Source organism: Coregonus lavaretus (genome assembly GCF_964263955.1).
Source record: "Coregonus lavaretus genome assembly, chromosome: 9".
Lineage (NCBI taxonomy): Eukaryota > Metazoa > Chordata > Actinopteri > Salmoniformes > Salmonidae > Coregonus > Coregonus lavaretus.
This window is the reverse complement of record NC_139996.1, coordinates 12,334,555-12,362,228: the sequence shown is the minus strand read 5'-3', so window position 1 is coordinate 12,362,228 and position 27,674 is coordinate 12,334,555. Positions and strand designations below refer to the sequence as shown.

The following is a 27,674-nucleotide window of genomic DNA, read 5'->3' as shown; positions in this document are numbered from 1 at the left end:
TACAGGGGGACCTTCAGAGGAGTCTTGTGAGGCCTGTGTTTGTGAGAGTCTCACCTTTCTACAGAATGGTCATATTAGTGTGTAGCCCAAACTGGCATTTGTTGATTACTGAAGAGGCATTTGTTGATTACTGAAGAGGCATTTGTTGATTACTGAAGAGGAATTTGTTAGTTATTGAAGAGGGGACTGATGTCATTGCAAAAACCCATGTCTTGGCAAAAACCCATGTAGCTTGTGCAATCTAGTTAATTAACATTTATCTCATTATGTTGCTTATTTTTGTCTCAAAATCCATGTAAAGCTCTATTTTTTGGTTAAATTAAAGTTCTTTATTTTTCTTGAAGTACCCTTTTATAATGTGTTTATCACACTTAGAACTGGATTACCCTAATAACTACTGGAACACCAAACATGCAAAATTTCCACTCATTACAATACCTGTAAAGAGGTGAACGGGGTATGGTCAGTAAACATTGGTGGGCTCTCATTAATGGACACGCTTCAAAATCTTATAGCTGCTTTCCTACGTCCTCTTGTCACTAACACACATTTCACCATTGTACCTTTATCAGCAGGTGGCAGTGTAAGTCTGATAAAGTATTCATAAAGTATTCATATCCCTTGACTTATTCTGCATTTTGTTGTTACAGCCTGAATTAAAAATTGATTAAATATATATTTTTTGTCACCTATCTACACACAATACCCCACAATGACAAAGTGAAAACATGTTTTTAGAAAAATGTTGCTAATTTATTGAAAATTAAATACATAAATATCACATTTACATAAATATTCACACCTTTGGCAGCGATTACAGCTGTGAGTCTTCAAGCTATGTCAAGTTGGTTGTTGATCATTGCTAGACAGCCATTTTCATGTCTTACCATAGATTTTCAAGCCGATTTTAGTCAAAACTGTAACTAGGCCACTCAGGAACATTCGATGTCGTCTTGGTAAGCAACTCCAGTGTATAGTAGGCCTTACGTTTTAGGTTATTGTCTTGCTGAAAGGTGAATTTGTCTCCCAGTGTCTGTTGGAAAGCAGACTGAACCAGGTTTTCCTCTACCGTTTTTGCCTGTGCTTAGCTTTATTCCGTTTCCTTTTATCCTAAAAAAACTCCCTAGTCCTTGCCGATGATAGGCATACACATAACATGATGCAGCCACCACCATGCTTGAAAATATGAAGAGTGGTACTCAGTGTTGTGTTGGATTTGCCCCAAACATAACGCTTTATATTCAGGACATAGTTAATATCTTTGCCACATGTTTTTCAGCTTTACTTTAGTGCCTTATTGCAAAAAGGATCCATGTTTTGGAATATTTTTTATTCTGTACAGGCTTCCTTTACACTGTCAATTAGGTTAGTATTGTAGTAGTTGTTGATCCATCCTCAGTTTTCTCCTATCACAGCCATCAAACTCTTAACTGTTTTAAAGTCACCATTGGCCTAAGTGGTTTCCTTCCTCTCCGGCAACTGAGTTAGGAAGGACGCCTGTAACTTTATAGTGACTGGGTGTATTGATACACCATCCAAAGTGTAATTAATAACTTCACCATACTCAAAGAGATATGCAATGTCTGCTTTTTTTATATTTACCCATCTACCAATAGGTGACCTTCTTTGCGAGGCATTGGAAAACCTCCCTGGTCTGTGGTTGAATCTGTTTGAAATTCACTGCTCGACTGAGGGACCTTACAGATAATTGTATGTGTGGGGTACAGAGATGAGGTAGTAATTCAAAAAACATGTTAAACACTTATTGCACAGAGTGAGTGCATGCAATTTATGTGAGTTGTTAAGCACATTTTTACTCCTGAACTTATTTAAGCTTGCCATAACAAAGGGGTTGAATACTTTTTGACTCAAGACATTTGATTTTTATTCATTTGTAAAAAATGTAATAACAATTCCACTTTGACATGATGGGGTATTGTGTGTAAGCCAGTGACACAATCTCAATTTAATCTATTTTAAATTCAGGTTGTCTCAACAAAATTTGCAAAAAGTCAAGGGGTGTGAATACTTTCTGAAGGCACTGTACATGCCTAACATGGGCCCATTTTAAATATATTGAAAGGGCCCTCTGTTACAAACTAATTGTAGGATAGGGGACCTGTGACATTTGCTCCCGGGCTCCCAGTGGTTCCCAGCTCCTCCGCCACTGAGGCCTAAACTTTCACTGTAATCACTGTGTTGCTGATTCAAGCCCTGTTCCATGTTAGATTATGAAATAAATCACTTCTCTTTTGAATAAGTGATGGGTTAGAATTACAGTAAAAGGTCATGTACACTTTCAGTATTCTGATTGCACGCTGACATTGCAACATTTTATTACATTACACTGTGGAAAAAACACTTAAACCTATGTTATTCTGCAAATCAAGTTCATGGTGATCCAATAACTTGTTAGAGGGCAGTAAAGGCTTCTTTAGTATTATACTGTGTTGATTTGCAGTGTAACATGGCTTCATTATGCATCCTTTCCTTTGATTTGAGCCGGGCCCCTGACCGATTTGTCCGGGACTCACGCGATTGGTTTACTGCAAATCGGTGAACCTTCACCTGATTGGTTGACAAAACCACATGCGTTTGTTTTCCTCATCAAAATAGGGATTACCGTTCTCCTTGCAGCAGGATATGATGCTGGCATCACGATCGCGGATTTTTCCCCCTCAAAATAAGAGTCCCCCTACAAAGACATGCTAAACTTTGGAATATCGATTTTTGGGGGGGCATCCAGTGCAGTATAACTGTTTTTTTTCGCAGCATTGCAACCACCCATTTTTTAAAAATTATTTATACCAGCATTTCTTTCAAAGACCAGCATTTCTTTCTTTGTAGACCTCAGTAACCCAAGAAATAACACCACATTTAGATACTACAGACCCTACAGAGTATTCCCAACCCCACTTTTACATCGGCACAGTCATTTTCTCTATAAGACAATATGTAATTCATATGCAGTGTATTGCATTGCAGTGAATAGAGTAAGGAGTCACCAGCACAATGTATTAAACCCGTTGCCCAGCACAATAGACCAATTTAAGTTTTGTAGATTTTACATATTTATATTTCATTAAAAGTTATTTAAATATAGCCTCAGCAATATGTAAAATCTACTAAACTTAAATTGGTCTATTGTGCTGGGCAACGGGTTTAATACATTGTGCTGGTGACTCCTTACTCTATTCACTGCAATGCAATACACTGCATATGAATTACATATTGTCTTATAGAGAAAGTGACTGTGCCGATGTAAAAGTGGGGTTAGAAATACTCTGTAGGGTCTGTAGTATCTAAATGTGGTGTTATTTCTTGGGTTACTGAGGTCTACATACCTAGCAGCACTTTCTAATCCACCCATTCCAGTGGTCCCAATGCAATACACTGTAGGCCTATAAATTACATATTGGTTTATAGAAAACAACTATGTGCCAAAGTAAAAATGGGGTTGGGAGTACTCCGTAGGGTCTGTAGAATCCATATATGGTGTCATTTGATGGGGCACAATATGTATTTAATATACAGTGATTTGCATTGTGGCCTATGGAATGGATGTAGTAAAACGCTAACAACACATCGTATTTTTCACTGCCCCATGAAATGACAACATATATATTCTACAGACCCTACCGAGTACTCCCAACCCCACTTTTACAATGCCACACAGAATAGTTTTTTTTTTCACTATAATCCCAATATTGTCAATAGTGGTATTGATTATATATATTTTGACATTGCATTTGTTTACGAACACAATACAAATCGACATTGATTGAAATAGAATATCTTTTGAATGAATTATCCATGCACTGTTTTGAAATGCGGGCTTTAATTTTGAAGGGTTCCTCATTACCATAGGAAAGTGACATCGTTATTGCTGCTTGCAGAATAGTAGTAAATTAGGGAGATCGGTAGTGTTGACAGCCATCGGTGGACAGATGGTGCTAGGCTTTCTTCTGTTTACTGCAAATCTTTTGAAGAAGTGCATTTTGACATGCGATTCCTTAGGGTTTAGCAAATAAAGAGGTAAGTTAGATGTTCATGTTGTGTTTGTATGACTGTACATTCAAATCGATGTCGCTGTTGTTGTGATAGCTAGCTAGCTAAAAGATAAGTAGCTAACGTTAGCCCTTGATCATGACTCAGTTCCATTACGTCTTCTGTTCTGTACGGGGGAGGTTTGGTAAACTGATGCTCTGTCTGAACATTTACACGCATCGCTTGCGATACGGTTTTGGAAGCATAAGGACCTTTTTCTTTCATATCACCAATAAATCATTTTCTAAAAACAAAAGGTTAAATTGATACACACCTTTTTATAGGGTTAGCGTTCCCACACGGCCATATCCATGTTATGGCGTGTGTTTACGGAAGACCGAGAGACCACCTGTGCTAATTAGCTATCTAGCATGCTCTGAACACCTGTGTCTAACGGAAGAAGGCCGCCAGAAACTTCTCATTGAAAAATACGTCAGCTGCAACTGTGACAAAGCCGGTTAAAACAGTGTACGTGTTTCATTTAGCATTTGTGAAGTTATTTTGATGTGATCTGAAAATAAAGGGCTTTATGTTTTTAGAACAGTATCACTATTGAGAATATATTCACGTTTAGATGGAGTATTTGGCTGTTTTGGCTTCCAGAGTCAGTCTAACTTTAAAAATAACATATTAGATCCTTGGACCTTAAATTAAGGAGTAACGGTAGGCCCCTCGATCTGGTCAGCTGTTATAGATTTCAAGGCTGTCTTACTAGCGTTGTCCCAGGCCAGATTTTAGTCCACTTCCAAAGCAAGTATTTGTATATTGAAATTTGACTGTCTCTTGCAGCTTAAATTGCCAACACATTTCACCCCGTATCTGCAATGTATCAAGTGTCATTTTGCAGTCTTTTTTTTACCTATTCCTGGAAGTTCTCAACCTGTGCACTATAGTACCCCTGGGGGTACAATGACGATTGCGTTGTCCGTGGATCAGTTGTGGCGGTATACAAATTGTAGTGGGTTTAGGGTGTCGGTGGAGGTGATATGATCCTTAACTAGCCTCTCAAAGCATTTCATGATTTCTATCCACGGTTTTTGGTTTGGATAAGTTGTAATAGTCACAGTGGAAACAACATCCTCTATGCACTTCCTGATGAATCCAGTCAGTGTATAAGTTGATTATTTTCTCAGAGGCTGACCCGAACATTTCCCCAGTCCGTGTGATCAAATCAATCTTGAAGCATAGATTCCGATTGGTCAGACCAACATTGAACAGTCCTTACTACGGGTGCTTCCTGCTTAAGTTTCTGTCTATAGGTGGGGAGGAGCAAAACATATATAATGCTTTGTCACACACCAGATAGGTGCAGTGAAATGTGTTGTTTTACAGGGTCAGCAATAGTAGTATGGTCGCCCTGGAGCAAATTAGTGTTAAGTGCCTTGCTCAAGGGCACATCGACAGATTTTTCACCTTGTCGGCTCAGGTATTCAAACCAGCGACCTTCCAGTTACTGGCCCAACGCTCTAACCACTAGGCTACCAGCCACCCTGAATGGAGAATGGAGGCGTGATCTGGTTTGCCGACGGGAGGGCGGGGGAGGGCCTTGTAGCCATCCTGGGAAGGTAGAGTAGCAATGATCCAGATTCTTCATTACGCGTGTTGATAGAATTTAGGTAGAGATTTCCTTTATTAAAGTCCCCAGCTACTATAAAAGCGGCCTCAGGATATGTGTTTTCCAGTTTGCACAAAGTCCAGTGTAGTTCCTTGAGAGCCGTCATGGTGTCGGCTTGGTGGGGAATATACATGGCTGTGACGATGACTGAAGAACATTTTCTCGGGAGGTAATGCAGTCGGCATTTGATGGTGAGGTATTCCAGATCTGGAGAACAAAAGGTATTGTGTTCCTGTACATTACCATAATCACACCATCATGAAACATACCCCTCCACCTTTCTTTTTCCGGAGAGTTCTTTCTTCCTGTCCTCGTGATGGACTGAGAACCCCGCTGGCTGAATGGAATGGCCGAACGAATCAGAGGTAACTAATTTCTGTTTTTTAGAACTACAAGCTGGTGAGCTCTATTCCTAGACCGAGGTCAGACATGCATCCTACCGGCATGCCTATGCAGTAATTGCTGGTATTGTGGTTCACATTCAGGACGCCATGGTACTACAGAGCCTTTGATGAGCACAATTAAGATTGTCATCTGTGAAATCTGATTTGTGGGGACATCAAACTGTATACAGTTTTGGCTTGTTATCCGTGGGATACTAAAGTAGTGATTACAACTCTAAATTGGCCTAGTACATTAAATCAATTGCATTTATTTTATTCTGTTGGACAAGCACATGATCATATGATGTAGTCCTTTTCAGTTGACCCTGGGGCTGACACAACGTTTCAAATTTTGTCTAGTAATGTATGATAGGCCTATATTGTTGTGGAAGTCTGTTGTGCTTGTGCTTCTCTTGGGTACACTACTTTCCATGGAAACAACAAGATGGATGTTGATGATGTTGGCTGTATTGGGAAATTAAAACCATAGTCCGACTCTGCAAACATTGCTAAGGCTTTGGCAGAGGAAATGATAGGCCTATTAATTTCAAGTGCAATTGAATCAGTAACCTTTTGTTTGAATTGCAATAATTGTTACTGCTCGTCCTGAAGGAGTCTATTCATCAGTATGTTCATACCCTTTACTCAGTACTTTGTTGAAGTACCTTTGGCAGTGATTACAGCCTCAAGTCTTCTTGGGTATGACACTACAAGCTTGGCACACATGTATTTGGGGAGTTTTTCCCATTCTTCTCTGCAGATCCTCTTAAGCTCTGTCAGGTTGGATGGGGAGTGTTGCTGCACAGCTATTTTCAAGTCTGTCCAGAGATGTTCCATTGGGTTCAAGTCCGGGCTCTGGCTGGGCCACTCAAGGACATTGAGACTTGTCCCGAAACCACTCCTGCGTTGTCTTGGCTGTGTGCTTAGGGTCGTTGTCCTGTTGGAAGGTGAACCTTCGCCCCAGTCTGAGGTCTTGAGCGCTCTGGAGCAGGTTTTCATCACGGATCTCTCAGTACTTTGCTCCGTTCATCTTTCCCTCGATCCTGACTAGTCTCCCAGTCCCTGCCACTGAAAAACATCCCCACAGCATGATGCTGCCACCACCATGCTTCACCGTAGGGATTGTGCCAGGTTTCCTCCAGATGTGTGATGCTTGGCATTCAGGCCAATCTTGGTTTCATCATACCAGAGAATCTAGTTTCTCATGGTCTGAGTGTCCTTTAGGTGCCTTTTGGCAAACTCCAAGCGGGCTGTCATGTGCCTTTTACTGAAGAGTGGCTTCCATATGGCCACTCTACCATAAAGGCCTGATTGGTGGAGTGCTGCAGAGATGATTGTCCTGGAAGTTTTTCCCATCTCCACAGAGGAACACTTGAGCTCTGTCAGAGTGACCATCAGGTTCTTGGTCACCTCCCTGACCAAGGCCCTTCCCCGATTGCTCAGTTTGGCAGGGTGGCCATTTCTAGGAAGAGTCTTGGTTGTTCCAAACTTCTTCCATTTAAGAATGATGGAGGCCACTGTGTTCTTGGGGACCTTCAATGCTGCAGACATTTTTTGGTACCCTTCCCCAGATCTGTGCCTCGACACAATTCCTTCGACCTCATGGCTTGGTTTTTGCTCTGACATGCACTGTCAACTGTGGGACCTTATATAGACAGGTGTGTGCCTTTCCAAATCATGTCTAATCAATTGAATTTACCACAGCTGGATGCCAATCAAGTTGTAGAAAATTATTTTGTTTCTTTTTGACATTTTAATTGAAAACAATCACAGTAAGGTACTTAATTGTTACCCAGAAATGATTTGATATTGAGATAAAAACGGTTGCATTGGACCTTTTTAACTTGACTCAAGTGAAATCAGAATCGGAGATGTAGCCAAGAGCATGACAAGGCAAGCAACCGATGGGAATGTTTGTGGAATCTGGCTCTTTTTTGTAATGATAACAGGTGATTTTATGAATTGGTTCACAAAGTGCACCACTGATTCACTCAGTCTGGTTTTCACTGATCTGCCAGTAAGACGCCACACAAAATAGACATATTACCTACAATGTATTGTTTATGTACAGCCATGGCCAAGTGGCCTCTACAAATGATCAGCGCTAATAGCTGGGGCACAGCAGACCAACCTGACAACAGGATAATATCGTCCTCTCCCCCGAAAAGAAAAGTCAGAAGACACACCTTGCCATTAAAGGCCCGGTGCAGTCAAAATGTGTTTTTCCTGTGTTTTTATATATATATATATATATATATATATATATTTCCACACTGAGGTTGGAATAATACTGTGAAATTGTGAAGATGATGATGCCCTTTTAGTGTTTTGAGCTTCTTTGAAAATAGAGATTTCAGGCTGACTTTTTTGGTCGAATGGAGTTTAGTGAATAGACAACCTCTGCCAATTAACGACTAGTTTTCCCCTCCCCACTCCAAGACAGTCCTAGCAAAATTCTTGCTTGAGAAAGTGCTCTTGTTCAGAAGCTGGAGATGCATTTATTTGGTGAACCAGCTTTGGTAATTTCATTTCCGAGAACGTTAACGAGCTCAGCTGAGAGGCAGCTGGCTAGGGAGAGGGAGGAGAAGAGCAACCCTGGAGACAGGAACAATATTCTTGTTGTTCCCGCTGTGGTTTCAGATGCTTCAGGAAAGAGGACAGCCTCTGGACCTAGCTGCTTCTGTCTGTTTTTTTGTCTTCTTTGGCAAACCCCTAACCTCGTCCCCAGGCTAATTGCTACCGCAAATAGCCAACATATACTGCATGTTCGACAGAAAGATTTGGCTGGTGGACCCCTAGCCAACCAGCCACTTAGCTCTTACCTAGGCTACTTCAGGTCAACAACTCTAACATGTTCTCTGTTCAGCCTTGGCTCAGTCTTTGTCCTTATGGAGCAACATGAACACATTTTTTGTAATTGTCAGTCAGCCAAAGTCCCCTAATATGGAATCCTTTTCTCCTACCGCATATTTACTGTGAACTGTCCTTCTCTTTTCCTCCCCCCAGGAGCCAGAGATCCAGTTCCTTATGGCTGTGTATGATGAGAACCTCCTGAAGAACCCTTTTTACCTGGCGCTGGAGAAGCAGAGACCCGACCTGTGCAGCAGAGTGGCAGAGCTACATGGAATTGTGAGAGACTGACAGCTGTGGCTGTGGGGCCATACTATAGTGCTCAGCCCTTTTATATTGTGTATGGGACCAAGCTCAGCAGAACAAAGTAGCGTGTTCAGGCATGCATGATCAAGTACAGTACAGATTGCAGCTATAATGCACAACTCCCCTCTCTTAAATCCTGCATTTTCAGACGGTGACATTTCTTCTTTGTGAGCTGTGTGTAGATTTGGACCAGAATCAAACAATGTAAGGGTTGAACATATGGGCCTAGGCTAGCTCGACTGTCCTGAAAATGTAGGACTATTCAATACCACACTGGCTGAAGCTTCTCTTTATGGCAAGTCAGCTGCTTGGTGGAGATGTCGGGCACGAGGGCATCCATTTATGCACAGATAAGCAGAACACAGAGGAAAAGGGAAATAGTCCATTTTCCATAGATGAGGGAGGCCATGTTATTGCTGTGGGAAATGGTTTTGTCTTGCCATTAGTAGAAAATGGCCACTTAGAAGGTCCTCTGCCCACTTGGTGGTTAGCAAAGGAATATCAAGAGAATAATATCTGGGCGTTACTATGACTCACCACTGTTACTGTTCTGGGAAGTTTTCAAAGGAGAGCTCTGTCTAGTATCCTTCTCCTACAGTGAACTAGAAAGAGCATGCAGACACTACTGTCATGGGTGTTGCATCGCGTGTGGGTGGTAGGCCATATCAGATAAATAAATGCTACTGGCTAAAGGTGAAGTAGCATTTTTACAGTCGGATCAGGTGCTTTTTATTGTGGGAACTTTACCAATAAAACCTTTTGATAAATCTATTCTCAGTCAGTCACGAGAAGCATGGTTCTTTACCCTTGTTGTTGATGATGGTGTGGTTGTGCCCCAGGTTTTGGTGCCGTGCCGTGGAAGCCTAACCCTTAGTGCATACACAGAAGCCCAGTTTGAAACCTATGTTTTACACCCATCTGGAGAAGGGTATCAGACTGTAGATGGAAAGGTAAGATCCATCTGCCAACTACACAAAATATCATGCAGTTTCATTTTCTCTATACCACAGGAGGTTGGTGGCACCTTAATTGGGGAGGACGGGCTTGTGGTAATGGCTGGAGTGGAATGGTGTCAAATACACATGGGTTCCGTGTGTTTGATTACATTCCATTAGCTCTGTGCCATCCTCCCTTCAGCAGCCTCCACTGCTATATACCCATTTAGTTCATTGTAAACAGCTGCTATAAAATAGAACGTTCTTGGTTAAGACATCTTGGTCAACGATGCTACCCATATGCTTTGTCCTGTCTGATAGGAGCTGGCCATCCAGGACAGCCTGGTGAGACTGGGCTTAGGGTTCCAGGCCCCAGCCAATGTGCCCATCCTGTTTGAGGAGACCTTCTACAATGAGAAGGAGCAGAGCTACAGTATCCTCTGTATCGCCAGGCCCATCGACACCGATCAAAGCCCAGGTAGGTACTGCTCTCCTCCAAAGCGACAAAAGTTGATTAAGTGAGTGTATGATTTAGTCCATGTTGAACCTGATCCAAACGCCTACAGCCACCATCTCACTCTCACCTTTCTTCTTTCCCTCTTTTCTCTCTCTCCCTCTCTCTCTCAGTGGAGGTGACCCCAATCCCGGCCCTGTACTGTCTGAAGAATGTGGAGGATGTCAGGGAGTTCCTGGGCCGCCATGTTGAGAAACTGGACAAGTTCATCAGCAGCTTCTGCAACTCATTTAAGGAGCAGGAAAAGAAGGGACTGCGACACCACATCGTAAGTACTGACCCTAAACAACACACCTATCTGACGCTAGACTGAAGCCATGACACATACACTGGGTGTACAAAACATTAGGAACACCTGCGTTTTCCATGACATAGACTGACCAGATGAAAGCTATGATCCTTATTGATGTCACTTGTCAAATCCACTGCAATCTGTGTAGGGGAAGAAGGATTTTTAAGCCTTGAGACATGGATTGTGTATGTGTGCCATTGAGGGTGAATGGGCAAGACAAAATATTTAAGTGCCTTTTGAATAGGGTTTTGGTATGGTAGTAAGTGCCAGGCGCACCAGTTTGAGTGTGTCAAGAACTGCAACGCTGCTACGTTTTTCACGCTCAACAGTTTCCCGTTTGTATCAAGAATGGTCAACCACCCAAAGGACATCCAGCCAACTTGACACAACTGTGGGAAGCAGTGGAGTCAACATGGGACAGCATTCCTGTGGAACGCTTTTGACAACTTGTAGAGTCCATGCCCTGACGAATTGAGGCTATTCTGAGGGCAAAAGGGGGTACACTTCAATATTAGGAAGGTGTTCCTAATGTTTTGTATACTCAGTGTACAGTAACATGACACATACTAATGTATAATATGAGAGATGGCTATACTATAGTAATGTACACACTCATGTATTGTATACTATAGATATATAGTAAGATGTGACATATATAATTTGACTTCTGCTGTGACGCACTGCTTTAACCTGTAACTGTGCTCTCCCCTCAGGACTCAGTGAATGCCCTTTATACTAAATGTCTTCAGTGCCTGTTGAGAGACTCACACCTGGTGAGTAGCATGTTTTGCTACGAAAAACATTTTCAAAATATTTTCTCCTGTTTCATGCCTATTGGACACAACCCTGAAGAAATAAAGCTGATTTGTTAAACCTCCTGTCTTTCAGAAAGTGCTGGCCAAACAGGAGCTCCAGATGACGCTCCTCAAACAGGCGGTTGAGGTAGGAGTTCTATCCTAGTCGTCATCCCTCACACTTACTTTAAAATATGACGTCCTCTACTTCTTTGGGTGCTTTTTTGAGCTTTTCTTCATTCTGGTCCTCAGTGAAGTGCTGTGATGCTATAATGACGTCATGTATTTTTAGATGTTTTCTCTCTTTTCTCATTTAGATGTATATACATCATGGTATCCATGATTTAATCTTTAATTTTGTGGGGACTCTTGAAGCCAGCCAGGTATGTAAATACATACTATACAGTATTTGATAATGCTGTCAGTCTTTTATAGCCCCAGAATCCCCATGCAGTAAAGGTTAATATCTATGTTTATTATCACTGTTCCAACAGGATTCTGCCTTCAACAAAACCACCAGAGGTCTGCAGGACCTGCAGCAGAAAGACTTGGGGGTCAAATCTGAATTTAGGTTGGGTTTTTTCACGTGGTCTCTCTTTAATTTCTGCTTTTATGATTACAACTCAATAACAACATGTGATGCACATCACATTATATTTCTCTGCTGGCCAATAAACAAGTCTGCATACAACACAAATGAAAATGACCAGACACCATATAGATCTCCATAATGTCAAGCAGGTTTATAGCAGTAGATCCCCATCAGGTCATTTGACCACTATAACCTGTCCTATTGTGTCTATAGACTATTGGACTATGTTTGTGTTTCCACTTGCTTACAGTATCAATATTAACTTATCCTGTTGTACTTCTGTGTTATGTCTCCTCCAACAGTATAAATATCCCCCGGGCCAAGAGAGAGCTGAGCCAATTGAACCGCTGCACCTCTCCTCTACACAAACTGCTCTGCCTCAGGAAGGTGTCTCTCACCATCATGCAGTCCCCCAGCCACTCGGGTGTGTGTCTGTCTGTCTGTATTTCTGTCTGTATGTCTCCATCCATCCCTATGTCATTTCATGTCACATCAGTAGAAGTTTACACAGTGTTGTTGTCACAATCAACCCATTGACACTGGAATGCAAATGTGCCTTTTAAAATGGAATCCGGCCCATTTGTTATGGTACCATGCAAATCTGTATCGTCATGCTTCGGCCTCTGAGACAAATATAAGTTTAGAAGAAATACATGAAATGCATAAAGTTAAAAAGCTTATTCACCTATGTTTTATGAAGACATGACATTACTATAATACAGCCTACATGGCTTTTAAGGCTTGTCATTGTAACCCAGATCAGGATTTGTTGTCTTTTCTGCTCACGCCCTCCCTGGTAATATAATAACTCAGTGCATACACACGGTCCACAGAACAAAATCCTAACTGTAGGGGCCTAATGTCTATGTCCAGTTTGTTTTGGAAATCTAACCTCCTTGGCCACATAACAACCCGGCCCTGTCTCTGTGGAGTGCTGCGATCCGCTCCTAATTTATGTTGGTCAAACAGCCAATTTACCAATTTAAAGCATAAATAACGAGGACAGAGGCAGTGTCTCAGAGGTTACACTGACTGTGTGGACACTCGCCTGTTTGTAGGATGAAGCTGTTTTATGTATTCATTTTGAATAGCCATTTCTCCCTGCTGTATGCTCTAGTTGTAAACATCTCACAGTCACTGAAACTTACAGAAGCAACCACAGTAATTTAATATATTCATTCATTTCCCTTTTCTCCACATGCAGTGAGCATAGAGGCTGTGTGTGCAGATGACCTTCTGTCTGTAATTCTGTACTTACTGGTGAAGACGGAAATCCCCAATTGGTGAGTATGGAGTTCTAACCTAGTAATACCGCTGACTATTTAAATGGCCTGATGACTACTTCAACTAAACTTATTGAATTAATAAGTGAATAACTTGGACCTAGTAATAAAACAAAGTCATTAATTAATCAATTAACTGGTAATTAACAGCCATGTTAAACTAACGAGCATGCTCTTCCAGGATGGCCAACCTGAGCTACATCAAGAACTTCCATTTCTGTAATTCCACCAAGGACGAGCTGAGCTACTGCCTGACGTCGTTCGAGGCCGCCGTGGAGTTCATCAGCCAGGGAAACCTGGGCCTGGGCCAGGGACGCATGGTGAGCACAGAACAATGCAGGACAGGAGTACACAGGGCGGCTCCTTTCTTACCTTACACTGTACATTAGGACGGCTCCTTTCTTACCTTACACTGTACATTAGTCCTGGCCTGCTTGGCTCAATATTGTGAAAAGGGCTTTATACACCCCAAGCACATACATTGTTGGAGCTGATATCCTATCCAAGCACATTGTTGACTTAGATACACCACCTTATCACTGCAATACCTGTGATAACAGGCCACTATAATGACCGAAAAACACTCCCCTGTGCAGAGTGAGTGACCATGTCTGTGTGTGTGGTTTGCAGGGCTCAGGGGACCTGAACGACAAGGTGCATTTCACCCAGAAGATAAACCTGCTCTCCCAGAACTCTGCTACCCCCATAGACTATCTGTTTGAGGTGAGAACCCTGTCCCCTGACCTTTTAGAAGGGAAAAAGCTATACTCTGCAGTCTGTATAACGTTATGCTTCATTGGTCAGATGGACACCTAATTTCATTCAGCATTACATTTGAATATGAAAACAATGTTTGATCAACTTTTTCTTTCACTTAAAAAAAAAAAATCAATTGTGTGTGTTGATCCTTTTATTTCTGTTTACTTTGTGTGTGTGGATGGGTGGATCCTGCAGCACATAGCCAATGGTAACGAGGTAGAGGTCCAGCGTGTGTTGAGTGAGAACCAGAGTGACGAGGACGGGGTTAATATGTGCCACCCCCTCTGCTCCTGTGACCACTGTGAGCTCCGTCTCTCTGGGTGAGTACTGCGCGCGCACACAACTCCTCTATCATAGGATGGAATATAATAGAAAAACCTGAGTTTCTCAGTAGGAGAAGTTCTTTTCTGATGTTTCTTTCACTACCTCTAGTGAATGGCTTAAAATCATATAGGAACAGAAAATGTGATTATTCTTCAACTCTGTCTGCTTACAGGAGACTGAATGATCCCTCCATCATAACGCCCTTCTCTCGAGACGACAGGGGATATACACCACTTCACGTCGCTGCTATCTGTGGTAAGAGATAACAACACGTTCCAGAGGTACCTAAAGTTGTCCAGGAAGCTGCCTCCAGATCACACAACAGGGGATCCCTAGTCCGCCACATTCTTACTGTTCATCCCTTTCCCATCTGTCTCCCTCATTCCCCACTGTCTAAATAAAATAAAATGCCTGTCATTGCCGTGGCAGGTCAGTCCCTGTTGATCGACCTGCTGGTGTCTAAGGGAGCTCTGGTGAATGCCACAGACTACCATGCCCTCTCACCCCTACACCTCTCCTGCCAGAAGGGCTACCAGGGAGTCACGGTGAGCCAGGACACTAGCAGGACAGCTATAGCCTGGTCCCAGATCGGTTTGTGCTGCCTTGCCTACTCCTAAACAGATCTGGAACCAGGCTAGGAGAGCTACACTAAAGATACAAAAAGGATACTTCTGTTACACAAACTGTATATTCTCTCTGACATATGTATATATTTCTCCCATTCTGTCTGTCTGTCTGTCTGTCTCTGTACTCTAGCTGCTGCTCTTGCACTATAAGGCTTACTCCGGTGCCCAGGACAACAATGGCAACACTCCTCTGCACCTGGCCTGTATGTACGGACACGAGGATGTACGTCAGTCTGGGGATTCAATCTCAATTTAAAATCTGTATTTATAGGCACAGTTAATTCCAACAGCCTTGACTCTGCCACTTTGTTTGGTAACCAGAGTTATCTATCTGAAGAAATGTATCCACTCACAGTACATGGGATAGCAGTTACAGTATCTATATTGATACTGCTGTAAATAAGTATATGGAGGATGACAGATGATGACAGCCTGCACTGACAGTGTCTCTATGGTTGTTCAGAGGAGATTGTTCTGCGTCTGACAGTGTTATCCCGTCCGTGTCTCAGTGTGTTAAAGCCCTGGTGTACTATGACCTGCACACGTGCCGTCTGAACATCCAGAATGACAAGGGCGACACCCCCATGCACATCGCGGCCCGGTGGGGCTACGAGGGCATCATTGAGGTGCTGCTGGAGAACGGAGCCAGCACCACCATCTACAACAAGGTCAAAGACTCACCACTGCAATGTGCCCTCAACTCTAAGGTGAGGAGTGAAGACCCCTGGTCACAGCTGTCCCTGCCTCTGCCTGAAACACACTTCTCAAATGGGTACTTTTGTAGAGCATCATATTGACAAAAAAATAATGTACTTTTTATATGACTCTGCCATTTTTAAAGTCAGGACTAACCCCCCCCCCGTCCTTGACTTTTCCTGAATAAGTCTATATAACACACTGTTGTTGTTAGAATCTTAATATCACAAATAGAATTTGTATTCTAAGCAGGTTTAAGAGGACGTTATTTTTTTCCCCGCTGCCCATCATTCACCACCATGTCATTCACTGGCAGTCATCCACCGCAGCTGATAATGGCCCAGTTAAACTACACCTAAACTACACTACATGACCAAAAGTATGTGGACACCTGCTCGTCGAACATCTCATTCCTAAATCATGGGCATTAATATGGAGTTGGTCCCCCCTTTGCTGCTATAACCGCCTCCACTGTTCTGGGAAGGCTTTCCACTAGATGTTGGAACATTGCTGCGGGGACTTGCTTCCATTCTGCCACGAGCATTCGTGAGGTCGGGCACTGATGTTGGGCGATTAGGCCTGGCTCGCAGTCGGCGTTCCAATTCATCCCAAAGGTGTTCGATAGGGTTGAGGTCAGGGCTTTGTGCTGGCCAGTCAAGTTGTTCCACACCGATCTCGACAAACCATTTTTGTATGGACCTCACTTTGTGCACAGGGGCATTGTCATGCTGAAACAGGAAAGGGCCTTCCCCAAACTGTTGCCACAAAGTTGGAAGCACAGAATCGTCTAGAATGTCATTGTATGCTGTAGCGTTGACTTCCCTTTACTGGAACTAAGGGGCCTAGCCCGAACCATGAAAAACAATGAGTGTTGCAAAAAGATTTGTGAGCGTTGCAACCGAGGACAGGCGAGTTTTACGCGCTTCAGCACTCGGTGGTACCGTGCTGTGAGCTTGTGTGGCTTACCACTTCTACTGCCAATGTTTGTCTATGGAGATTGCATGGCTGTGTGCTCGATTTTATACACCTGTCCGCAATGGGTGTGGCTGAAATAGCCGAATCCACTAAATTGAAGGGGTGTCCACATACTTATTTGTGTATCTAAACTAATTTCACACATATAATAGAGTTTAGCCTAAAGACCAGATGAAATTGACAATGGTCTGAAGGGTGAGAATATTATCGGTTGTTAAATTGTATATGAAGAATCTGATGAACAGTGCAGCTTGGAATTGACAGTCAGGGAAACGAAACGGTGTGCCAAAAAGTGACTTTTCAAATTATCCTACAGTCACAAGCAGGTAAGATGTTTTGATGTCTATGTAGTATCATAAAGTGCAGATTCTGCAGTTTCCAAATCACCGATCATTGCCAAACAACTCTTACAAATGACCCCTTGAGCTCTATTTCAAAATATGACTTTAACCGTAATAACCGCGATTACATGCGTGCACTCGTAAAATATGCCATTTGGTTCTTTTGTCATTCATTTTCTTAAATTCATAAGGTTCCTTAAGACCTTTAACAAATTAATAACGAATGGTCTTTGTGATAGTGTTTAGTTAATGGATTTTAACACTTGACTTGTGGTGTTTTACTGGTTTTTCATTTGTATATATAGCATACAGTTGCATAAACTAATAAATGCTATTGTGGTCTTTTAGAATACGGAAGATGATGTAGTTCAATGTCACCTTCATACACACAACCAAATGATTTTTGCGATAGCATATATTACATGTCTTTTTTAGACTGTTAGAATGTTGACGTCCAAAAGACTCGTCATTGGCTTGAAGGGGGGGTCCCTCGAGGCCAAGCTTTTCTAGTGTTATAGAAAAGGCTTGGCATACTAAACTTATTTTAGTTAAGTAGATATATTTGGAGAAAGTATTAACAGAAGGGTGGGAATTGTTCTAAGGAAGAAAATACTTATGGTTCGCCTAGCAACAGGATTGGCTTGATATATTTGCCTTGTCATTCAGTATTATTATGATTTTGAACAATTTATGAAATGTGATAAGGTTGTATTAGAAATAGAGCCTACTTTTATGCTCAAGTAATTATTTAATGCCTGCTTTCTTTTTAATCTCTTAAGCTGATGTGTGAACCTGAAAGTATGTGAAAGTAGTAGCCCAGTTGTTAGTGACTTCATCCTCTTATAAAATCTGTTGTCCCGTATAGCTTAACGCAGTGTGTATGTAGGCTACATACCAGAATGGGTATCAATGAGGTATTATTGGAACAACCGTGTACATGCCAGAATTTGTAAATGAATAGTGCTTGTGTTGCAAGGTGTGTGTGTGTGTGTGTGTTTTCATATGTGCAAATGAACAAGTATGTGCACATGCATAAGAACGTGTGTAATTGATGTGTGTGTGTACTTGTGTCTCTGCGTCTTGCAGATTCTGACGCTATTGGAGTTACCGCACAACGGCTCTCATAGAAGAGAGAACAATGATGTAAGTCAGATTTCATCACATAGGAAGTGACAGAGAAGAGTTGCAACTACAGTATTTCATTTGATAAAATGATGTCTCTACGCCAGGCAGCCAGCCTGTTAAAACACCACTAACCAACATACAGTAGTTCTACTCTACTCTTCACTTGCTCTGCTAGAAGCAGCCTGTACTGCAGGGGTGTCAAACTCATTCCACGGTTTTTGGTTAAGCCCTAGACAACCAGGTGAAGGGAGTTCCTTACTAATCAGTGACCTTAATTCATCAATCAAGGACAATGGAAGAGCGAAAAACCGCAGACACTCGGCCCTCAGTGGAATGAGTTTGAAACGTGCTGTACTGTGTGTGCGTGGTCAGCTGAGTGACGGTGCTCTCTCTCGCCCCCTGCTGTCTGTCCCAGTCCCCAAACCGCTCCGCCCAGGCCTCTGACTGCAGCAGCCGCTGCTCCTCTGTCTCCAGCACCACCTCCCAGAGCTCCGAGGCCAGGACCGACTGCGACAGGGTCCGACACAAAGAGGTTAGCAGGGAGCACTGAGGACCCCTGACCTGGGCAGGGCTGACCCTGGCAATGCCTGAGAGGAGTAGTATTGTCTTAATTAAAGGGGAAATGGAATAGGGATGCAATAGAAATTAGATGCAGTATTTTTCTATATATTGAGGGATCCTAATATTTGAAGCTTTCACCCAATGTTTTTTTGTGGGATGACTATCTGTAATTTGTAATCCAGTTTGTAAAGGCCTGGCTGGTGTTCTAATAGGTAGCCTCACTCTCTTTTTCTCTCTCGACTGACAGGTGGAGAAGTTGCTGCGTGCGGTGGCGGACGGAGACATAGAGATGGTGCGGTACCTGTTGGAGTGGTTGGACGAGGAACCAGAGGAGGAGCATGCAGGGCTGCCATCCTGGACAGAACTGTGCCACCCACTGTGCCAGTGTCCACACTGTGGACCAACACAGAAGGTTTGAGAGCAACCCTGGCCTTTCATTCCTACTGCGGGGTTCCATACCACAACTACTTGGCCAAACCCCTTTCTGATATATAGACGATGTCAGTGAGCAAATAGCAAACTTGACACATGGCCAAAAGCTGGAAGCACTGAAGCTATGTTGAATGGAAAGTTAGCTGTTGAAAGGAGATGATTTATGATGTTCCTGCAGTGCTGCCCAGATAACTTGATGCCTTTCTGTGTTTTCCTCTGTGTGTGTGTGTGTGTGTTTGCCTCCAGAAGTTGGTGTGCCTGCAGGCCAGTGGTCTAGGTGTGAACAGCAGTAGTGTGGATGGCTTCACTCCCCTCCATGTCGCAGCGCTCCATGGTCACACGGCCCTGGTGTCCCTGTTCAGCCGCCACGGGGCCAACGTCGACGCACGCAACAGCCAGAGCGCCACGCCACTGCACCTGGCCAGCCAGAACAACCACATACAGGTGAGCACACAACACTGTACTTCAGCTGTGTTTATTTGAGCTTGCCTGGCACATCTGAACAAATGGAATAGTCTCAAAGGTTAAAACCCCACCCATCTCATTAATCATGTTCAGGTAGTGACATCACTGCTGGAGTGCAACGCCAAGCTGAATAAGAAGGATCACTATGGCAACACCCCTCTGATCCACGCCTGCCTCAAAGGTCACCAGGACACAGCCACCATTCTGCTGCAGGTGAACACACACATACACACACCATTCTGCTGCAGGTGAACACACACACACACCATTATGCTGCAGGTGAACACACACACACACACCATTCTGCTGCAGGTGAACACACACACACACACACACACACACACACACCATTCTGCTGCAGGTGAACACACACACACACACACCATTCTGCTGCAGGTGAACACACACACACACACACACCATTCTGCTGCAGGTGAACACACACACACACACACCATTCTGCTGCAGGTGAACACACACACACACACACACCATTCTGCTGCAGGTGAACACACACACACACACACCATTCTGCTGCAGGTGAACACACTCACACACACACCATTCTGCTGCAGGTGAACACACACACACACACACACACCATTCTGCTGCAGGTGAACACACACACACACACACACACCATTCTGCTGCAGGTGAACACACACACACACCATTCTGCTGCAGTTGAACACACACACACACACACACCATTCTGCTGCAGGTGAACACACACACAAACACCATTCTGCTGCAGGTGAACACACACACACACACACACACACACACCATTCTGCTGCAGGTGAACACACACACAAACACACCATTCTGCTGCAGGTGAACACACACACAAACACACCATTCTGCTGCAGGTGAACACACACACACAAACACACACACCATTCTGCTGCAGGTGAACACACACACACACACACACACCACATTCTGCTGCAGGTGAACATACACACACACACCATTCTGCTGCAGGGGAACACACACACCATTCTGCTGCAGGTGAACACACACACACACACACACACCACATTCTGCTGCAGGTGAACACACACACACACACACACACCACATTCTGCTGCAGGTGAACACACACACACACACACACACACACACCATTCTGCTGCAGGTGAACACACACACACACACACCATCCTGCTGCAGGTGAACACACACACACACACACACACACCATTCTGCTGCAGGTGAACACATACACACACACACACACACACCGTTCTGCTGCAGGTGAACACACACACCATCCTGCTGCAGGTGAACACACACACACACACCATTCTGCTGCAGGTGAACACATACACATACACACACACACACCATTCAGCTGCAGGTGAACACATACACACCATTCTGCTGCAGGTGAACACACACACACACACACTATCCTGCTGCAGGTGAACACACACACACACACACACACCATCCTGCTGCAGGTGAACACACACACACACACACACACACACCATCCTGCTGCAGGTGAACACATACACACACACACACACCATCCTGCTGCAGGTGAACACATACACACACACACACACACCATCCTGCTGCAGGTGAACACACACACACACACACACCATCCTGCTGCAGGTGAACACATACACACACACACCGTTCTGCTGCAGGTGAACACACACACACACACACACACACACACCATCCTGCTGCAGGTGAACACATACACACACACACCGTTCTGCTGCAGGTGAACACATACACACACACACACACACACACACACCGTCCTGCTGCAGGTGAACACACACACACCATTCTGCTGCAGGTGAACACACACACACATATACACACACACACACACACCATTCTGCTGCAGGTGAACACACACACACACATACACACACACCATTCTGCTGCAGGTGAACACACACACACACACACACACACACACACACACACACCATTCTGCTGCAGGTGAACACACACACACACACACACACACACACACACACACACACACCGTCCTGCTGCAGGTGAACACGCACACACACACCATTCTGCTGCAGGTGAACACACACACACACACACACACACACACACACACACCGTCCTGCTGCAGGTGAACACACACACACACCATTCTTCTGCAGGTGAACACACACACCATTCTGCTGCAGGTGAACACACACACACACACACACACACACACACCATTCTGCTGCAGGTGAACACGCACACACACACACACACACACACACACACACACCATTCTGCTGCAGGTGAACACACACACACACACACACACACACACACAATTCTGCTGCAGGTAGAACACCTTGACAATGCTGCCCCCTGGTGGTCACACAGGCCAACTGTTACTCTTACTAATGTGTGTTCAATGGGCCTCCAGAGCAACGCGTCAGTGAACCTGTCCAACAACCAGGGTAACACGGCCCTGCATGAGGCTGTGAGAGGAGGTCACCTGGCCCTGGTGGAGCTGCTACTGCAGGCTGGAGCCCTGGTCCACATGAGGAACAAGAGACAGAGGACAGCACTGGACTGTGGCACGGAGACTGGGGGCAAGGTGAGAATAGAACAGCCACAGCATTGGTCTAAATACACACTGTATGTTCAGTAACAAATCTAACCCAATGACCCCGAATACACTACAGACACACTACAGACAGACATACATACAGACACACATACTACAGACACACACACAGAGCTCAGGAATAGAGTTGGGAAATACTGAATAATTGATTAAATGTATTTACAGAACACTGAGATCCTGAGGACTCTTCAGAAGGCGTCTGGACTCTCCCCTGATGCTGAACCAATCAAACTGCTCTCTGTGCCCAAGGGGGCTCTGGGTAAGCGAGCAAGTATCAAATCAAATTTTATTTGACAAATGCGCCGAATACAACAGGTGTAGACCTTACAGTGAAATGCTTACTTACAAGCCCTTAACCAACAATACAGTAAAAAAAAAATGTAAAAAAAGGGTTAAGTAAAAATTTTTTACTTAAAGAGCAGCAGTAAAGTAACAGTAGCGAGGCTATATACAGGGGGTACCGGTACAGAGTCAATGTGCAGGGGCACAGGTTAGTCGAGGCAATTGAGGTAATATGTACATGTAGGTAGAGTTATTAAAGTGACTATGCATAGATAATAAACAGAGAGTAGCAGCATTTGATTAGCTGTTCAGGAGTCTTATGGCTTGGGGGTAGAAGCTGTTAAGAAGCCTTTTGGACCTAGACTTGGCGCTCCGGTACCGCTTGCCGTGCGGTAGCAGAGAGAACAGTCTATGACTAGGGTGGCTGGAGTCTTTGACAATTTTTAGGGCCTTCCTCTGACACCGCCTGGTATAGAGGTCCTGGATGGCAGGAAGCTTGGCCCCAGTGATGTACTGGTCCGTACTCACTACCTTCTGTAGTGCCTTGCAGACGTAGGCTGAGCAGTTGCCATACCAGGCGGTGATGCAACCAGTCAGGATGCTCTCGATGGTGCAGCTGTAGAACCTTTTGAGGATCTGAGGACCCATGCCAAATCTTTTCAGCCTCCTGAGGGGGAATAGGCTTCACGACTGTCTTGGTGTGTTTGGACCATGATAGTTTGTTGGTGATGTGGACACCAAGGAACTTGAAGCTCTCAACCTGCTCCACTACAGCTCTGTATTGACACCAGCCACTGTTTTTCCTTGAACACCTACCTGCTAGAGCGTGAAGATATACCACAAGTGACAAGTCTTCCTCACCATCTTTTTGTTTTCAATTCATTCAAACTATGGCTGCCTTCCAATGTCTCTAACCCCATACCACAGAATGCATGCCCGTGGTATGCTAGTGTGAAAAATTGGACGTTTTTTTTCCTCCACACTTTCTAACTCCTTTCTCCCAATCACAGCCCATTCATTTGTCCAGAGGTTAAAGCCCCATCAGGATAATGCCAATGGAAGACATCAGAAGCTTGCCCAGTCAATCAACAGGTTGGTCCCATGGAATGGATGACTTGTGTCTCCTAGTGGAATGGGATGGAAATTTGTATGCAGTCCTTCCTAGTGAATTTAACATTGATGTCAGAATATTTGAACTTGAGTTTGCTAAACGTATTAGTTTAGACATTTTAAGGACCTGCACTGAAACATAGTAGTTCCTTTTTAAAATGTACGTTTATTAAAACCGATGTTGTTTGCAGAGTTCAGCGGATGAAGAAAGGTCTTCCCAGGGACACCAGTGTGCCTTCCATCAACTCACCCACTCCCGAGAGGAGGAAACTGAGGCGGGGGGTGACCTTGGAGAGCAGTGGGCCTTTTAGCATCCGCTCCAGCCCAGAGGGAAGCCCCCAGCCTGAGGACCACAGGGACAGGGAGAGGGTCCTGAGCCACTGTCACACCGTGGACACAGAGCACCCCCCATTCCGGAGACACACAGGAGAGGCTGAGGTAAAGGTGGACACACATGTAGCGGAAGACCCTTCACACACAGACACTCCTGGTGAGCCTGAGCATACATACACACCTGACATACACACTCTTGACGTGTCAAATACACACATAGCCGACGGCCCCTCAAATACACAACAAACAACCAGCAGCGACCCGTCACACACACCTAGCCAAGTCAATGGGGACGAAGACAAAGACGGAGAAGGACATGAAAAAGATGTCCACACCTCACCAGATACAGACGTACAGTCGCAAAGAATCTGTCCAGAGGCTGAGAGCCCACCCACAGACATGGAGGAGCTGGTAGAAGACCTGGTAGAAGAAATGGAGCTCCTCTGAGGAGCAGAGGCTGAGGCGGACCCCAGTCAGGGGAGAACCTGAACTATTCTAGTTACAGAAAGAACTTCTGTACTGACTGTTATTGAAAGCACTTTTTCACCTTGCCTTCAGGAAAAAGGGATACAAAACATTTTAATTCAACTTAATGCGAATTTCATTCTGTTTTAGTACATTTTTATTTGGTTGCTCACTCTTATAAAAGAGAGTAGGTGGAACATTCTAACAGTGGATTGAGTGACATTATAGCATATCAGTATGGAGAAAGTTGGTTTACTTGAAAAGATGATAATCTGAAAATGTATGCTCCTATTACATCTGACGGTTTTTATTTGAACATGTAGAATCAGGGCTCTGTTTTTATTTGTAACAATTTAGTTTAATTTTATTACAGTTCTCAGGTTTGGATATCATTTTTAATTGACTGAGTTACAGTTATTCCCTTTAGAAAACCATCAATTGTCATTTTTCTATTCATCTATAACACATTACCTCCCTGGTGTGACATCTGAATTACTATGCACAGTAAGGCCACACTTGTATCCCAGTGAATGTCAAACACTTAGAATCGTTTTCTTGGTTGCTCTGTAGGTAGAGAGAGAACCATAACAATGTATACACAAATCTATATACAGTGAGTAGCTCAGTTCAGTGACTCCACAAATTGTACTGTAGTTAAGATACTGCATTTGAGAATATAGTAACACAACTGCCATAGTTAATTTGACTCATCTTTACTATATTCTGATGTCACACATGCCATTGAAATGGGTACATATGTATCCTGTAGAAAACAGTATAATTTAAAAAAAAAAGTGTTTATTTAGCATTCAACTGAAAATTCAGTTTGATCCTGCCAAGCAAGGCCATATAGGACCCAACCGATGCTATGGGGAGTTTGCACTTTACTCCTACCATTTTATTTTCTGTCATCAACACTCTGAAATGTCTGTAGCTCATTTTGAACTGCCATTATTTTTAATGATAATTATCCAGCACATACAGTACATTGAACACATAAAAACCACTATCATCAATCATCTTACGGATGTATTTTTATTTCAAGGTGACCGTTTTGGTATATGCAGTAGTAATTATCCAATCCAATTTCAATGTTAATTATTTTTGTACTAAAGTATTTTATTTTGAATGTTGAGGCAGTGAACATGCCTTATTTAATTTGTCAAAATAACCTGTAATAAATAAACCCATGATCTAGAGTTATTTTGTTTTTACTCAGTTCTGTTCTTAGCAGGAGTTGGCCTGTTTAGGGGCTATATGCTTGGTAAGTTTGTAATTCTACTCATTCTAATCGTGTTCACCACTAGATGGCGGTGTTTATCCTTCAATGAGTGTGGCCTTCCTCCACAGGTGATCCAATAGCGATACAGTGAGACGAGGGCCCTAGGTGGCACCAGGAGAGTGAGTAGCAAGCAGAGACAACAGCTGAGCCTCTGTCTAATAATGTTGCTTTCTGCTGTGGCACCAGGGAGTCCATATTGCCCTGATGGGTCATGTATGTCACTGTCAACATTGTGTTAGTGTCATCCAGGCAGACCCTGGGCGTTCTCTGCATGGTTCTGACTGAAACAGGTGAAGCGTACTCCATGGCTATCTGCTTAGGGGAGGCAGGAAGTACACGACTTCAGGGCAGGAGCCATTACGAGCTCCAGCCTCCCGGCTCACATCAGGGGACAGTTATGAGTGCAAGGTGTCTTCCACAGAGGGGGAGAATACTCCTGGACTGTCAGTCTTTGTAACCTCGGTTTATGAGAGTGGTTACTATTCCTCAGACCATTCTTTTAGCTTTATACCAAACCACGTGGGAGGGAGGGCTGCCATCTACAGTGGGGGGAAAAAAGTATTTAGTCAGCCACCAATTGTGCAAGTTCTCCCACTTAAAAAGATGAGAGGCCTGTAATTTTCATCATAGGTACACGTCAACTGTGATAGACAAAATGAGGGGAAAAAAATCCAGAAAATCACATTGTAGGATTTTTTATGAATTTATTTGCAAATTATGGTGGAAAGTAAGTATTTGGTCAATAACTAAAGTTTCTCAATACTTTGTTATATACCCTTTGTTGGCAATGACACAGGTCAAACGTTTTCTGTAAGTCTTCACAAGGTTTTCACACACTGTTGCTGGTATTTTGGCCCATTCCTCCATGCAGATCTCCTCTAGAGCAGTGATGTTTTGGGACTGTCGCTGGGCAACATGGACTTTCAACTCCCTCCAAAGATTTTCTATGTGGTTGAGATCTGGAGACTGGCTAGGCCACTCCAGGACCTTGAAATGCTTCTTACGAAGCCACTCCTTCGTTGCCCGGGCAGTGTGTTTGGGATCATTGTCATGCTGAAAGACCCAGCCACGTTCCATCTTCAATGCCCTTGCTGATGGAAGGAGGTTTTCACTCAAAATCTCACGATACATGGCCCCATTCATTCTTTCCTTTACACGGATCAGTCGTCCTGGTCCCTTTGCAGAAAAACAGCCCCAAAGCATGATGTTTCCACCCCCATGCTTCACAGTAGGTATGGTGTTCTTTGGATGCAACTCAGCATTCTTTGTCCTCCAAACACGACGAGTTGAGTTTTTACCAAAAAGTTCTATTTTGGTTTCATCTGACCATATGACATTCTCCCAATCCTCTTCTGGATCATCCAAATGCACTATAGCAAACTTCAGACGGGCCTGGACATGTACTGGCTTAAGCAGGGGGACACGTCTGGCACTGCAGGATTTGAGTCCCTGGCGGCATAGTGTGTTACTGATGGTAGGCTTTGTTACTTTGGTCCCAGCTCTCTGCAGGTCATTCACTAGGTCCCCCCGTGTGGTTCTGGGATTTTTGCTCACCGTTCTTGTGATCATTTTGACCCCACGGGGTGAGATCTTGCGTGGAGCACCAGATCGAGGGAGATTATCAGTGGTCTTGTATTTCTTCCATTTCCTAATAATTGCTCCAACAGTTGATTTCTTCAAAC

General features: G+C 43.8%; 1 protein-coding gene across 1 annotated transcript; it reads left to right on the top strand.

The window, feature by feature from the left end:
* The first annotated feature begins 4,608 nt into the window (after window positions 1-4,608).
* On the top strand, window positions 4,609-25,909 carry LOC311135261 (ankyrin repeat domain-containing protein 27-like). The gene is made up of 27 exons (XM_084169207.1): window positions 4,609-6,027; window positions 9,052-9,174; window positions 10,041-10,151; window positions 10,458-10,614; window positions 10,764-10,918; window positions 11,656-11,715; window positions 11,831-11,884; window positions 12,054-12,119; window positions 12,231-12,307; window positions 12,631-12,752; window positions 13,533-13,611; window positions 13,793-13,931; window positions 14,242-14,334; window positions 14,566-14,690; window positions 14,867-14,949; window positions 15,124-15,239; window positions 15,451-15,543; window positions 15,830-16,027; window positions 18,419-18,475; window positions 18,873-18,989; window positions 19,266-19,430; window positions 19,697-19,894; window positions 20,009-20,128; window positions 22,317-22,490; window positions 22,686-22,779; window positions 23,813-23,894; window positions 24,104-25,909. Exons 1-27 carry the CDS (start codon window positions 6,004-6,006, stop codon window positions 24,690-24,692), a joined length of 3,471 nt encoding a protein of 1,156 aa, XP_084025333.1. The 5' UTR covers window positions 4,609-6,003; the 3' UTR covers window positions 24,693-25,909.
* The last annotated feature ends 1,765 nt before the right edge of the window (window positions 25,910-27,674 follow it).